This window comes from Dendropsophus ebraccatus, chromosome 2, assembly GCF_027789765.1.
Source record: "Dendropsophus ebraccatus isolate aDenEbr1 chromosome 2, aDenEbr1.pat, whole genome shotgun sequence".
Lineage (NCBI taxonomy): Eukaryota > Metazoa > Chordata > Amphibia > Anura > Hylidae > Dendropsophus > Dendropsophus ebraccatus.
Window position 1 is genome coordinate 175649371 of NC_091455.1, and position 16942 is coordinate 175666312.

General features: G+C 37.5%; 1 protein-coding gene across 3 annotated transcripts in view; it reads right to left on the minus strand.

Annotated features, from left to right (window-relative positions):
• The window catches only part of NPY (neuropeptide Y), an 82186-nt gene extending 65525 nt beyond the window's left edge, over window positions 1–16661 (minus strand). For 2 of the 3 annotated variants that reach the window (XM_069960456.1, XM_069960457.1), the window contains exons 1-3: window positions 16580–16661; window positions 15902–16089; window positions 11478–11558 (exon numbers count right to left, since the gene is read on the minus strand). In XM_069960456.1, coding sequence (XP_069816557.1) covers window positions 11478–11558; window positions 15902–16089 — 269 coding nt within the window. In that variant the 5' untranslated portion in view covers window positions 16580–16661. Of the gene's footprint in view, window positions 1–11473; window positions 11559–15901; window positions 16090–16579 lie in introns of those variants that run through there. The other variant, XM_069960458.1, reaches the window with a different exon arrangement.
• Between the last annotated feature and the right edge of the window lie 281 nt (window positions 16662–16942).

The following is a 16942-nucleotide window of genomic DNA, read 5'->3' on the forward strand; positions in this document are numbered from 1 at the left end:
CAAAAAACACTAAAAATGTCTTTCAAGGGTATTCCACTCAAACTTTCAATATACTGCTACCCTTAAGGGGAACATGACAAACAGCCTATTCTTACTTTTCTGCACTCCACTGGTCCTCATACAGCATTTTTGAATCCCCGGCATAATAATACTGCCTCTAATTCCAAGATGGACTAGCCTCATAGGCGACGGCTCACTCAGCCAGTCACTGGCAAAGGTGCTGTGTCGTCTGTCCTAGACTGTCAGCAGAGGCAGAATCGTTGAGCTGAGATCTCATAGGAGGACACCGGGGAATAGTGGAAAGATAACAATAGGCTGTTTGCTATGTTCTCCCCAAGGGCAGCAGCATATTGAAAATTTAATTTGGGTGGAATACCCCTTTAGGCTGGGTTCACACTACATATATTTCAGTCAGTATTATGGTCCTCATATTGCAACCAAAACCAGGAGTGGATTAAAAACACAGAAAGGATCTGTTCACACAATGTTGAAATTGAGTGGATGGCCGCCATTTAATGGCAAATATTTGCTGTTATTTTAAAACAACGTCTGTTATATTGAAATAATGGCCGTTATTTACTGTTATATGGAGGCCATCCACTCAATTTCAACATTGTGTGGACAGAGCCTTTCTGTGTTTTTAATCCACTCCTGGTTTTGGTTGCAATATGAGGACCACAATACTGACTGAAATATACGTAGTGTGAACCCAGCCTCAATGATTATGTTAATAAAAAAAACTGTTATCAAAAAGTGATTAAAACCATTCACCCAAGTCCATAGTGCTTCTCACAGCAAGAAATGACATTGAATCTTCTAATTTATATGGTATATATCATTAGACTCTCCTCCTTCACAATTTCCACATCAGTATATAATAATAAGCCTTAGGCTTTGCTGACACACATCTTGACCTCTGAATGTACAGACATGTTGTAAAGTATCTATTAAGCTGTCTAAACCTTGTTGGTGATTATTAAGAGATCTACAATACTGTAATGTAACAACCTACAGAGGGCAGAACAGAAACCATAATATCAGGCTGTAATGTAGCGAATAGGGGGAAAAAAATGTGGGAAAAAAAACATTAAAAGCTTTAAAGTTTTATACATTGTTTTCCATTATCATGTTGCAAAAAATCTTCAGTCAAGTATTATAATTATGGTCCTCAGCAGTCATTGTGAAAAGTATTGATACGGTAAGTTCTGCGAAAAGATTATAGTCTGCTGTGAGAAGTAATAATGCTCTTTTAGTCTCTTAGCTGTAACTACAGGAAATTACTTCTTCCCATTAAGAGAAAAAAAAATCTTCCTTTCTACAATCTAGATTTAAGAGAGATTTTTTTTGCTGAAGACTTCTTAAAAGTTGTAAAAGATGTGTCTGACAAGTATGTCATTTTCCAATAAGATGCTAGTTTATTTGTTTTTCTAAGATCCTTTGTTAAATAACTATGATGGGAGAAGTTGTGGATTGAAGCTATTTCCAATTGTTATTAATAATCACAATTGCATACCTTATAGCATTCTAGGGAAATATTCAATGCAAGCTATGCTGCTTCTTATTTGGGCATTATACAGCGGTACTATGTGGGCTGCATATGGCAGTATTATGAGTAAAAAAGTATTATGAGTAATATAGAGGTATAATAAGTGATATTATTCAGACACTGTATGGCAGGGGTAGGGAGCCTTGGCTCTCCAGCTGTTGCAAAACAACAAATCACGTCATGCCTGGACAGGCAAAGCTTTAGCTTTGGCTGTCAAGGCATGATAAGAGTTGTAGTTTTGCAACAGTTGGAGAGCCAAGGTTCCCTACCTCTGCTGTGTGTGGCACTATTTAGGCACCAAATGGGCTGCGATGATTGCAGCATTTAAATGTCAGGGACAGTAGCCTGTCCTGTCACTGTCCCATCAGGATTCCCACAGTGTGATTGCATAAGTCCCGATTGTTTTAACTGAGGGCCAGAGGTCTAACATATAACTCCGCACAGTCAGCTTGGCAATCTTCACACAGAGTCTGCCACATGCAGACTCTATGTGAAAACACAGACAACACTGATCAATGCTATACAATGGCATATAATTGAGCAGAGTATGCACTCTAGTGATTACAAGTAATTGTCCCCTAGGAGGATCTAAAAATAGGGTGGGGGGATGTAAAAAGTTTTTAAAATATGACATTGCCCCTCCCCCAATAAAAGTTAAAATCACTTTACCATTGCATATATAAAACACATAAAAATAAATAAACATATTATATATTGTAGCATGTACAATTGTCCGATCTATTAAGGTACAACAATACTATTCCCGTACAGTGAACAACGTAAACTAAAGGAGGAAAGGATTTCTAAAAGACTGTTTAAACTGGTACATCAGGTAAAAAAAATGAACATGCTGCCCAGGCATATACATATAGCTTCCCTGTCAACCCCAGATTTAAACCCACAAAAAAACTCCATTAGTTTTGAAGGTCTTACATAGTTACATAGTTAATACGGTTGAAAAAAGACACATGTCCATCAAGTTCAACCAAGTCTTAGTTGTGTATTTCCTGGTTGAGCAGTTTCCTTGTAATAAAATTTCCAGAACACATTGCTTTCCTTCAGCTCTGCATTACAGACCACCTGTGAGGCTGCAGCACCTGCTGCAGTCACTCCTTGTCTGCTGTTTCTGTTGCTTCACTCATCATAAGACAACATGCTGTAAACACTTCTCCCTCTCCCTAAATGTTCCAATAAAGATATGTAATTGTGCATATGGCAGGGAGATGGAGATGTAGGCTGTACGGGCTGGTTATAGGAGGTGGGGCAAGAGCTCAGAAACAGGATCCAGCCAGGCGTCCTGTGACATCAGGAGATGATGTGCTATCTCAGGAGACAGAGAGGAGTCGGAGAGCTGTATACAACACCACACTATGTAGTTCTTTTATTTTTAACTTCCTGTCAGGGGTGAATCATGTAACATTTCACTGAACCCAGTATTATTTCTGATAACACTATGTTCATACAGTAAGTTATACACTTTGGGGTGATAGTTTTATTTAAATACAATTTTCTGATACCAGAGTACCCCTTCAATGCAGAACATGCAGAAATCACTGCAAACGGACAAACACAGCGGGTTTCTCTTTCTTCTAGTCACCTTCATCATGCATTCTTTAGTGTTTCATTAAGCAACCTGTAAGTGGGCCTAATTTTGGACACCAGATCAAAATATATCCACTTATTTTTCTGGCATACTGTGTATACCGTACAATATAGTTAATAAAGTAATTTAGCAGCTCTCTCTGCCTTTTCTAACCATAAGGTGGCTTTACCACATGATAAATGGCATAAAAACAAGAAAAAGTCGCAGAATTATATTTCCCCCTTTTTCACAAATATCATATAACATTTTCTGGTAAAAGGTCCAGCAAAAACAAGCCCTCATAGTGCTATGTCAATAGAAATAAAAAATTTTTAAAAAGTTATGGTCCCCCAGAAGACTAGGAAAAAACAAAAGCTGCCGAAAAGAAAACAACAGAATCCTTAGAGGGGTTTAACAAAGTTTTTTTTTTCCCTTATAAGATGCACTATAATCAGAATTTAATGTTTTTTTTTTAAGACAACACAGGATAGAAAATGGATGGTTAGTCCAGATATATACTTTTTTTTAATGATCTGATTCACTATTCATGTATGAAAAGCTGTTTATATACGACTAGGGTTTCTGCTTCCTCCGCCCACACTTGGATGATTGGCAGCTCTCCCTGTATTGAGATCAGGATAAGCTGTCAGTCGCTGTGTGTGGGCTGAGGTAGGAAAGACCCATGGGCATTACAAATGAATACATGCACATCCAATGCAGCATTTTTTTTAGGAAAAATATAGTAATCTATTTTCTGATATTCTGACAGTGATGATCAATTCCCAATAGACTGATCAGGGCAGACATTAAAACAAGAAGAAAAGATTGTCAAACAGTAACTGAGACAAAAAGGGAAAATTCATTCTTGTGTCAAATCTGCAGTCTTATAATTAAAGGTGATGCGATTTATCATCTGACAAAAAGAACAAAGATTCCTTTAAAGGGATTCTTTATGTGTATGACCAAGATTGTGGTAAACCTGCTAAAATGCCTGTGTGGGGACACATGTTTAAGTCAGGTGAAATAATATTGTATTAAATTAACATAGATCAGATTTTTAACTATGAAAAACAGTGAAAAACAAAATGAAAATAAAATGGTAATCTAATATTGAGTTGATCACAGTGACACAACATTTTTTGAGCAAGTCTAAACATTTAGATGCTAGGAAAAAAATTACTACAAAGTGAAATATATTGGCTATGCCTTTGAAATCAGGAGATCTGTGCTTAGTGGTTTAGCTACCATGAAGGCAGACCACATAACTGCTACAGGGCCCGTGCACTAAGGTGGCCCATAGGCCTGGACTGGCATCTGGCCCTTTAAGGGTGCGTTCACACCTACAGGATCTGCAGCAGATCTGCAGCAGATTTGATGCTGTGTTCAGATATTTAAATGAAATCTGCTGCAGAAAATCAGCTGCAGATCCTGTAGGTGTGAACGCACCATAACTGTGAATTTTCATGATGATAAACGCTCATAGTTAAATGCTGTGGTGCTCTAACTGATAAAGCAAGAAGCCATTAGCCTCCTGCCCTGCCAGTCTCTCTTGTTGCCAGAGGCAGCATTGCACCTCCAGCCACAAGAGGCCGCTCTCTGTCTCAGCTCCCTGATGCACGAGTGATGTCACTCATACCCTTAAGAGCTGGGAAAAAGAAGAAATGCTTGGGGGCGGCGCCAGGCCAGGTAAGTATGTGTTTGTATAAGTATGTGGGGTGGGAGGTATATAGTTTTTTGTTATGGAGTTGTATGAATTCTAGCTACACCCCTGCCTGTGCTGCTCAATCTGTAGACTACCTTGAGAAAACCTAGGGGGGAGAGTTATCAAACTGGTGGAAAGTAGAATTGGCCCAGTTGCCCCTAGCAACCAATCAGATTCCGCCTTTCATTTTCCAAAGAATCGAAAGAAAGAAAAGGGGAATCTGATTGGTTGCTAGGGTTGGTTGATTGGTTGCTGTGCCAGTTCTACTTTACACCAGTTGTTGGTGTAAATCCCCCCCTATAGTGTAAAAGTAAGCTGCGGCACCTGTTAAAGTGTCAGGAGGCGATCCGGGTAACTAACTTTCCATGTTTTACACTTAATGTACCTGTCCCACATAACTATGAAGCATGGGGTATTCAGAGAAGGAGCAGGGAACTTAATAAAATAAGGGAAAAGTGGACTGTTTCTTAATTTCTTAGTTTATTTTACTTTAAGTACTTTACTTAGTTTTCTTTATAAAATTTTTTACCCCTTCAACCCACTAGACTTTTTCTCACGACCCTCAGTTGGGGGGCTATTACCCCCCCCCCCATCCCCAGTGCAAGCAGCTCATCTCCAAAATATATTTATAGTTTATGAACTTCTCTAATACTCTAGTACTTCATCTTTTTCATTAAAGTTTTATTAAATATTATCACCACGGGAATCTAAAGGTGGTTACCATTAAAAAAAAAAAGAAAACAATTCTCCTCCCTTCCTCACTCTCCCCCCCATCCCCAAACCCTGATACTAAACCTCTCTTCTCTTCTAACATTCCCCATCTTACTCTCCTTCCCTTTTCTTTGCCCATCTGTCTAGTTGTTATTATAGTTATGCTCCCTCACTCAAAGGGACCCCTGAATCTAAGTAGGGCCTCGGCCTTTGCAATGTACCAATCCTCTAGTTTTTAAGCTCTATACCGCTTTATACCCCTATACAACCCCCCACCCCCCACCACCACCACCTCCCTCGAGAGTCAGGGATGAAAAAAAAAAGACCTAAAGTGTACCTGTCGTTACAACTTTCAAAATCTTAATCAACAGTAGATGTGATATAAAGCAATTTTGCAATATACATTTATTATTCATTTTTTAATTATCATGGAAAACACAGCACTTCCTGTTTACTGATTCTTTTTTCTAAAAAAAAAAAAACAGGAAACAGTCAGAAAAAAGGAAGTCCTGTGTATCCCAGGCCATCTGAGCGCTTACAGAGAGAAGGCAGTCATGTGATTGATGGAAACACTGAGCCATGACACCCTGCACTGGCCGGAATTTCTGTGTTCAGTTTATTTTTTTCAACCAGCACAAGTCAGAAAATCTGCCTTCAGGAGACTGGACCTGCATTTCTGGTAAGTTCAGCTTTGTTTTACAGCATGATAACAACAAAAGTAATAATAAATGTATATTGCAAACTTGCTTTGTTTCACATGTACTGTTGATTTAAATGTTGAAAGTTATAACAACAGGTTCACTTATACAATTACTCCTTTTTATCCACCCATCACAGATTTTAAAAAAGAAGATAATGGATCACCTAAGAACCAATATTTTGATGGATCCAAACCAGCATGGCTTTACTGAGGGACGATCATGTCAGACTAATCTCATTGATTTCTTTGATTATGTCACAAAAGTGCTGGATGAAGGTGGTGCCTTTGATATCACCTATCTGGACTGAAGGATAGATATCAGAGGGTTGTGGTTAATGGTGAATATTCCGAGCAGAGACTGGTTACAAGTGGTGTGCCACAAGGGTCTGTTCTGGGTCCTATTCTTTTTAATATGTTTGTAAGTGACATAGGAGAAGGTTTGGTATGTGAGGTTTGTCTGTTTGCCAATGGCACAAAAGTTTGTAATAGGGTTTATATTTCAGGAGGTGTCAGTAATATGTAAAATGACTTAGCTTTACTAGGTAAGTGGTCTAAACAATGGAAACTGCAGTTTAATGTTTCCAAATTTAAAATAATGCACTTGGTGAGGAGGAATCCTCCCTTTATCTGAGTATCATATTGGCAGTTCTGTGATTGCAAAGACTTCAGAAGAGAAGGATTTAAGGGTAGTGATTTCTGACAGCCTTAAAATGAGTCACCAGTGCAACCAGGCGGTGGGGAAAGCAAATCGTATGCCGGGCTTTATAGTTAGAGGTATAACCAGTAGGAAGAGGGAGATTGTGAACCCGCTGTATAGAGGTCTAGTGACATCACATCTGGAATACTGTGTCCAGTTTTGGAGACCTCACCTCAAAAAGGACATTGATAAAATGGAACGGATCCAAAGACAGGCTACAAAAATGGTTGAGGGTCAGGCATAAAACATATCAGGAAAGACTTAAGGGTTTGAATATTTATAGTCTGGAGGAAAGAAAGCAAAGGGGGACATGATCGTAACCTGTTTGTTATCGGACTAAATAAAGTTCAGGAAAAAAATGAACTCAAGAACAAGAGGACCCCGTAAGAGGTTAGTTGGGGGAAAGATCAGAAGCAATCTGAGAAAATATTACTTTACTGAATGAGTAGCAGATGCTTGTAACAAACTTCTAGCAGATGTGGTTAGTAAATCTACAACACAAGTGTCAAACTCAGGCCCTCCAGCTGTTGCAAAACTACAATTCCCATCATGCCTGGACATGCCTTGGGCCAGTTACCTCTTTGGGTATAGGCCCCATATTTGAAGTATAGTTTGTGCCGCAACAGAGTGACAGAGAGAAAAAATCAAAACAGAGACAATGGGCAGGAGGGGGCGGGGTTATGGGGGTGGGAGAAACAGGACCTACTAAGTGTGCATCACAAAGACTACTGGGAAATGAAGTCTGATAGCAGTGCATGGGAAGAGGAACAGCAATATATACAGAGCCGACAAAAAAAATGCATCAAAAGAACAAAACGACTGTAAAACCACATGAAAAGTGCCAGGGGGAACATAGGTAAGAACCTTGCATTAGTTGGAAGTTTTATTTTAACAATGCTGCCTAGAGATCCCTGACACTCACTACAGAGCTGATCAGTGGGCCCGAGGAAGCATGGTGTGCTGCGTGAAACAGCTATTGCCTAATATGCCTTCTTATTGTCCGATTGGTGAGTGTTGCAAGTTTCTTCTGAGGTGTTTGGATTTGAGTGGACTTGTATGCATTTGCTGCTTAGCTTGCAGAGCACTATCGGGACTTTGGATCAGTAAGCTCACAGTGATCCAGGTAATGCCGTCTTTCTGCTTCTCTTTCACCATTGTCACAGAACTGATCAGTGTCTGCATATAGTGTTATTTATTAGACAGAAGAAGTCTTATGGCTACCTGCTAAAGTATGTATGCAGTGCTCACTTTGTGCGGTGTATATAAAATTTTGAAGGTAGGGATGGTAATAAACCATCTTTGCCTTTTGTCTTGTAGAATCCAGCTCTCTCTGACAGCCGACTATTCTCTCCTGTTGTTGCCTTATTTCAGACTTTGCAAGGACATTTAGGGACATCCTTAAATAAGCACATCCGGACCAGACAGATGTTTGTAGCCATTCTGTAGCCCATAAATGGTTAATCTTTAAAACTATGAAAGGAAAAAAATTGTTCATAATAAAACACACTTTCTAGAATAGATTTTCTGCATTGGATGTGTTTATTTCCGCTTGTTGCAATGATTGTTTGAGTGGTTAGTGTAGAGCCGCGAAAAATATATTGGTTACTTAACCGAACAGACATTACATTAAAGCTTATGTAGTTCTGTCAGCACTTAAACAGCATTTTACAAGAAAACACTGAATTAAATCATAAAAACCAAATATCCTCCAGCTCAGCGTCTCCCCCAGAAAGACACATTTTAAGATCTAAGCTTGTCACTTGCTTTTCTAATTCAAATGTTCTCTTCTGCTCAAGTCACTGGTGTGTCACTCTACATAAATCTCTTGGCCTATCCATCTTTTGCCATTTGTCTTGAGAAAGTTTCTCTAACATATTCAATCCAAGTGTTATGAACTCTGGTAAAAAACAATAAGCTTTTTGAAAAGGTTATACAAGTTATATCATTCTGGCCCTACACATATTTAAAGGGAATCTGCCAGCTAATAAGAGCTACAGACACCATTGAATAACAGTTAGGGTATGAAAGCAAATTGTTTCTTTTCTGGAGCTGATGGTAGTGGCAGAACTCTACTACCTCCAAAGTTTGCTTATAAGACAGCTGACAGATTCATCTAAAGGTTTTCTGGGATGTTTGTTGATGCCTATTAATAGACCACCAAAATCTGACCAATGAATATGTAAGAGCAGGCACCCAGATCAGCTGCTTGTTACCCACATTTACAGATAGTAGAGCTGAAATCGGACAGCTCACATTCCACAGAAGCAGAGCTGCAGTAACCCTGCATGGCCACTAAAAAATGGATGGAGCTGTCTGCTTCTAGCTAATCACCTGGAAACATGTATTTATATGTTTCTTTCAGGCTGACACACTCTAAAAGGAAAAAAAAAATGGCTGTAAAATTTGTGTAAAAATTTATCAAATTATCAAAAACCTTTTCAAAAGAATGCAGATTGTTGATCATGTGACACATCAAATCTCCAACTGCAATCTGACTTTGCAATATTTCGTTGCACAGTACTGTAAGATCAGTGTATGCCACAACAATGCAGCAGGTGTAGGTTAAGATTCTATTTATCATCTATTACTTTCACTATATACTATTTTAAAGGAATGAAGCTGAAACTTTGCTCAAACTAACCTTTTAGTATAGGCAGATGAGCACCGCAAAACTGAGATGAATGCTGTGCTTTGTTTGTAAATCAATGGTCTGGTTCTCAAAGTCTTGCCCTAAAACCTTATATGTAAATGAGCTATCTAGGTGCACTGGAGGTTGTCCCAGCATTCCCAGTGCACCGCTTTGTCAGCTGGGCGAGGATGCTGCTTCATCAGTATTCATGATTAAACTGTGAGATCACTTCCATGATGTGTCATTGTGAATATTGATGAAGCAGCATCATTAACATTGACATGCACAACCACAACCACCTCCACTCTGGAGGATCCAACCAGCATGGGCTCCTCATTGGTAAACACCTATATCACTGAAGTACTCATCGGCTATCAAGCAACACCATAGAACCTTAAAATGCTTCTGTCTTCAACAGAAAATGCTTTAAATCTTCCAGCGGCTCCTTCTGACTAGTATTTGTAAGGATTCTCTATAACTTGTATAATTTATTTGCCTATATTTCCTTATCTTTCTCATTTTGACCATAGATATATGGTCTGAACTTCAACTGTTCCAATGCTGGAACAAATTAATATAGTGACTTCAATCAGCACTGTATCCTACTGTTTCCCATTCTAGAAGCTAATTCAAAAATTCTAAATGCTCGAATCAATTTTCCATATTTTTCCCAATTGTGTCTGTTCATATAGACTGAAATGTTCCAGTTTATTTTCTGCATGAAGATTTGGTTTTTATAAACTGGATTGAAGGCATCAGGAAAGTTGACTTTTAGGATACATTGGGTTTAGTTCTGTGAAATTTTGGTTATCTCCTGTTTGCAGCCTCATCAAACTGTCCTGATATGAACAGAAGTAAATATAGCGCTTGCACATTCCATTAATATTTCCGGATGTCTCTAACCTCCGGCACTCTCTTTCATTATGGTAATAAGTGTTATCGCCTTAGATACGGTTCCTTTCTGACTCAATGGCATGTGCTGACCAAAGCTAACCTGTCTTATATACCAGAGTGGATATACAAAAGATGGCTTACAAGCTGGGAAATATGTTACTGTGGAGACCAAGCAAGATTATACACAGTTCAACTGAGAAATACTGCAAATATAATCTATTTCACTGGCCTCAAAAATAAGGAGTCAATGGCTGTAATCCAAATGTGCACTCAACGGAAACCAGTCGGCCATGAAGGATGTCACATCATGTCACTGGTCTGCAGCAAAGGTGTGAGTACTCAGTCGGATATTGTGTAAAAAACAGAATCTGTGAATGAATTCTGTTATTATCAATTCTGACTTCTATTTTTTTAGGATGCCGCGGGTCATATTTTCTGCTCTATCATCAATGTCAATGGGCGATGAATGGAAAAACTCATGTCAACTTGTCATTCTTCCTCCAATCACTTTAGCTCAGTTAAGGAGCAGAAAAGGGATAGCACAAATCCATGTGTGAACATAGTCTCTGTAAATCCTTTGCATGTTGTACCTATGGTTTGGAAAAAGTTCACTTGAAAATGATACTAATGTGGTCCATTGGTTAGCATTGTTGCCTTACAGAGTACCAGTCTTATTTAACTTTGTTATTTCATGTTTGACTAAAGTTGATCACTGTATTTGATTCATTATTGTTTCCAACCACATATATTAGGGTGATATTCCCATACTGCGGATCAGTTGCAGAAAATCCTCAGCAGATCTGTAGCCTAAGAACCCAGGTTTTCAGTTTGATATCATATTAGAACTGCCATCTTTTATTTTTGGTTAAAATCAAATGCAGTGAACACTTTGGATGGAAGTTCTAATTGGTGACGGGTGGATCCTGATAATATTTACTTCCCATGTTTCAGTGTATTTACATAGAACAAACTTTAAATCATGTTAATAAGATTTTCAAACACAGATGTGTTCTTACCGAGATCGTGGAATGTTTTCTGTGCTTTCTCTCCACCAGACATCTGACAGCATTGCTTCAGGATTTGATCTCTTCCCATATCTGATAAATAAAGAGTAGGGTTATAATACCACAAGTTAGCAGGTGGCTAAGAAATGATAAGAGTTCACATCTTCAATCTTTATTTTTAGTTGTAGAACAATTTAATTAAAAAAAGGGGGGGGGGTTTAAATATATATATATATATATATATATATATATATATATATATATATAACCTAATAATTGGGAATCCCAATGTAACTAATTTGATCTGTCATTGAAACCTATAAATGTTTATGAGTATTATCAAGTGCATAAATATATAGGACACTAAATTAAAGAATTTTTCCATAGCTAACAGGTGGCGGAGAAATGGTAATGTAATACAACCACTGGAACTGATTGGAGGGGTGCTTCAACCCCCTAGAATATCACATCTTTAATCATAATTTTATGTTGTAGAACAATGTAATAATAAAGAAAAACAAACAATAGTCTAAACAATTCTATGTTATAATGACAGGAATGTTGCAGTGGTGAAGGACGTGTATGGAAGAGATTCTGGGGCAAAGCTGATACTGATACCTTGGCCAGACAAAGCTAGGGGAATGAGCTACGTCTACTTTTCCACTGGAATGTACTTACCTTTTACTATATTATGACTCAATATGGGGAAGTTTGTTACATTATTACAAAGGTGAGTGCTGGAGATTTTTCACTCCCATTATTAAAATCAGAATCTACACCCCGATGTAAGAAGTCTAGCTACAGCTCTAATAAAGAACTGCTAAAGACTAAAATGAAGATATCTTAAAAAAAACACATAAAATTTAATAAAATTGGTCCTATATGTGACAATATATTTGTAATGCATGTATCCAGATGTAGTATAGTATAAAGTAGAGTTAATGTATGGAGTAGTGGTGATAACTACCCGTGAAGATAGGCTGGAAATAAGTGGTGTAATATTGGAGTCTTTGTATGTAAAATTACATCTGGTACCCTGTTACTTACATAAATTACTATTATGTAAAAAACTGTAAAAGCGAAGTATAAATACCTAAAGCATACTATATACACATATATATCACTCAGCTCCTTCCTCATTATATATATTTCTACATACTTAATGTATTATCCTGCATTATAGTGATCAGAGAGATCATGACATTGTAATACCTACTTCTTCTTGTTCATTTCTACTAGTGTATTATTTGACCATATATAATTTATACCTTGCTGTTTTATCATTCACCTTACTGTGCTCTACATCCTTTATATGAACTGCCATTAGAGACAGAGTTCTTCTATACGGCCAAATAATAAAATTAATGTTTGTTTACAATTTTTTTTTTTTTTTTTAAAGAACTTAATTTCCAAAGCATAAGAAAACTGACAATAATGGTTGCACCCATAGGCTGCCTTTTTATCCAAGGGAGTTGAGATGACTGAAATGCTAATATGTCAGCTACGTATGTAAATGAATACTTTTCAAAGCTGGAAATTTAATGTAGCAAGTAAAGGACTTGACATGTCTATTGTTACTATATGTCACTGACTGCCAGACTATAGACACACAAACTCAACTCCAACCATCCGTTTATAATAAAGACTTTGGATGTATTAATCCAATTGTGTTTGTACAGACATAGCAAAGCTGCATTTGTCTATATATATATATATATATATATATATATGGAGATTTATTAGCTGCATGGAGTATTTCCCTTTGCATAGATAGAGATCCACCTGCTTTGAGGCTTGTAGAGCTGACTTGGCTTTCTTCAATAAGGAGCCTCAGACTTTCATTCCCTTGTTGTGTCTTTTAAGTTTGCTTTTGCATACCGATTTTGGTGCTATATGCCCTTGAGAGCTATCATGATCTATTGGATGCTCTGTCATCCCCCTCCTCTGTATAATGGGTCACTTGTAAATGTGAAGAAAGCTTAGTTTAAAATTGGGGACAATTTCTCGCCATGTTTCAGTGCTCTCAGGCGCTTCTGACTTTCCGGAACGTGCCATTTCCCTCTGTATTTTTTAATCAACTCATCACAGTGTTTGGCTGGCGGAGTGTCACAATGCATAAATCTTCATGGCTTCGCTTCATCACTTTACACTAATCATTTCAGAATCCCCAGAAAAATCGAGTGAAGTATATCGCACGCCCAATCACCAGATCAGAACAATTATATAAGTGCAGGCTGGGAAATAGGAAATGTATATATACCCCACCTCTTAAAGTTCATACAGGACTTCCACTGACGCCTTATAGTGTATACCAAGTTGTATATCCACCAATGGCTTAAATTCTATGTATACAAGTAACTTATAATAAATGATATACTCTTTTTTTTACCCATCTCTTATGGTATTTACCTGATGTAAATTTATTACTTGTAGTCTATAATCACCCAACATGTACTGTTAATTCATTCAGCTCTTATAGTATATACTATATATCTGCCTGAAGCTTGTACTGTATATTTATCCATTTGCTATACAACTGCCATATGTACTACTAGTTCTTATAGTATGTACTGTATATTCACCCAACTGTTATAGTATATATGGTGTATTCTCAGCTCCTAAATGATATAATATATAACTGCCTGACTTATAAGTATTATGTATTTACTCACCTTCTATGTATTAAATTATCTCTTATAATACAGTATATACTTTATATTAATCCTGTTCTTATATACCATATAACCAAGGAACTTTATATACTGTATATTCTTCCACTTCTTATATCACATATACTCACACCTCTACTAGTGTATATTGTTTTTTCTACCACCTCTCATAGTATATAAGATAGATGTGCATAACACCTATCATATATAATATATACAATATATTTACATATCAATTGTTATATATACTGCATGCTCATCCACCTCTTACAGTACATAAAGTATATGTACATAAAAAGTATTGTATATACTGTATATTCATCCACCTCTTGTAGTATATAAATACAACATATGTCTAAAATATTTATTATCTATACTCTATTTCCACCTCTTATGGTGTATATACCCACACAAATCTTACATTATGTATCCATTCATCTTCTAAAGAATATATGATATTTCTACCCACCCTCTATCAAATATACCCTAAATCCACTAAACTGTAATAGTATGTATAGTATGTCCGTTTACCTCTTATAGTATACATTTTTTATTCACTCATCAATTATAATATACCCTGTACAACCACTATCTCTTATAATATATACAACATATACTATATACAATAAATATTATTATATAATCAATTTCTATATTCACCCACCTCCTATTGGTTATTCTGTATTCCATCAACCTTTAAGTAGTATAATATCATGTGTATATAAATCTTTAGAGTTCATATAGCTTCATACCCATCTCTTACAATTTATATTGTATATTCACCCATTATCTCACCCATATAATATGTTAAACATCTCTTTAAGCATTGCAGGTATATTCCTCTCTTACAGTATATATGTATACAAAGGAAGAAAAATCAAATTAATGCTTTTACTATGTCTGTGTTACTTCAGTTTTCTTGCTGTTTAATATACAAAGAGTTTATTTCAGTGAGCAGTGTCCCATCCCTAAAGGCAGAGAGTAGATGTAATGCTATGAGATGAGCTGTTTGAGCCTAATGAGAACTCTCTGTGTTACCATAATGTTTACCAGATAAAGCTTTTACTACTGCCCCCTCTGAGATACTAAGCTCTGCTTCATCTGCACATAGTATCCTACAGACACCTATTGCATTACCCTATATCACAATGCATATCCCCAAAAGTGTTCAATGACATCTTCAGAGTTGCTAAATGAACTAAGGATTTTACTCAATTAATATATAGATTATGGAAAGCTATTATGACTATAAGCAATCCCTTACTTTTAAAATATAGATGCAGCAGAGCTGAGCTTGTCATGCAGCAGAGCTGAGCGTGTCGTGCAGCAGAGCTGAGCGTGTCATGCAGCAGAGCTGAGCTTGTCATGCAGCAGAGCTGAGCATGTCATGCAGCAGAGCTGAGCGTGTCACGCAGCAGAGCTGAGCGTGTCGTGAAGCGGAGCTGAGCATGTCATGCAGCAGAGCTGAGCTTGTCATGCAGCAGAGCTGAGCTTGTCATGCAGCAGAGCTGAGCTTGTCATGCAGCAGGGCTGAGCATGTCATACAGAAGAGCTGAGCTTGTCACGCAGCAGAACTGTTTTTGATATTAACAAAACACTGCTGGTAATCAAATTGCATAGAGGATGGACCATAGTGCCAATAAGTGCAGCAGAAAAGTTAGTTCTGCTACATCTTCCTGTTGTTTGTAGAAACATGGCATGCCTTATGAACTTAATTCACTGCAAACAAATTCCTAAGCTTCCTAATAAAGAGAGTATACACCTTACCTTTGCCTTGTTATAAGGTTTATATAATGCCTCAGTGCTGAGTAGTATTTGGCCATGTCCTCTGCTGGTGCATCCTCTCCAGGGTTGTCTGGTTTTGATGGGTAAGCCTCTGCAAATGTTCCCAGGCAGATCAGCAAGGATAGACCTATAGTCAGCACTGACATCCACAACCTCATGCTTCCCTGCATCTGAAAAAAATAACAGAGAACTGAAGTTCAACAAGTGATAAGCAGAATATACACTCTCATAAACTTCAGAGACATAGCAGTGCTAAATGTGCAAATTAACACTTTGTGGCTGCATGGATTCCTATGTAAAACACACCAGGTGTTGACAAACTCATCTCCACTTCATCTATGTAATCAAGTATTGCTAATATTGTACAATGAGCACTCTTCCTATATGTTAAAGCAAAATAAGTTGATGGTTGTTGAGATCTAATAACTTACAGTATTCTAAATAGCATAATAAAGAAAAGATGCCATTGAAACAACTTGCAGTAAAGCCACCTGTATTAGCTTACATTTGTAGGTTACAATATAATTCTGGCTATAAAAGTATGTAATATATGTAAAAGGCAAGTAAAGTGATGACATCAAACTCACAAAGAAAAGAGTAAGAGGAGAATGAAGGTTTGGAGCAAGTTCAGCACCAGGGAGAGCTCCGCTGTGTACTTACATTGTCTATGGACTGTGTCTTCTCTCAGATCTGCCTGACAGTCTTCTTATGTCTCTTCTCTGTAATTAGACTTTGTTCTCCCTGATCCCCTGCTTGAGTCAGCTCCCTGCCATACTGTGGCTTTTATAGTCTTTCTTCTACAGGAGGGGCTTGGGGGCAAAAGTGGATGACTAAAAATCTACTATCTCCTCCTACCTCTGAGCAGCAAACACGTCACTAATAGGTGAGACCTTGCAGACATGGGTCATGTAAGAAAGGAGGGCAATTATTCCTTTTATTGTTTGACTTGTCAAAATGAGTTATGGCTGAAGATTTGGAGTATTTAATACAATATCCAGGGTACAGCTCCCCAGTGACGTCCCC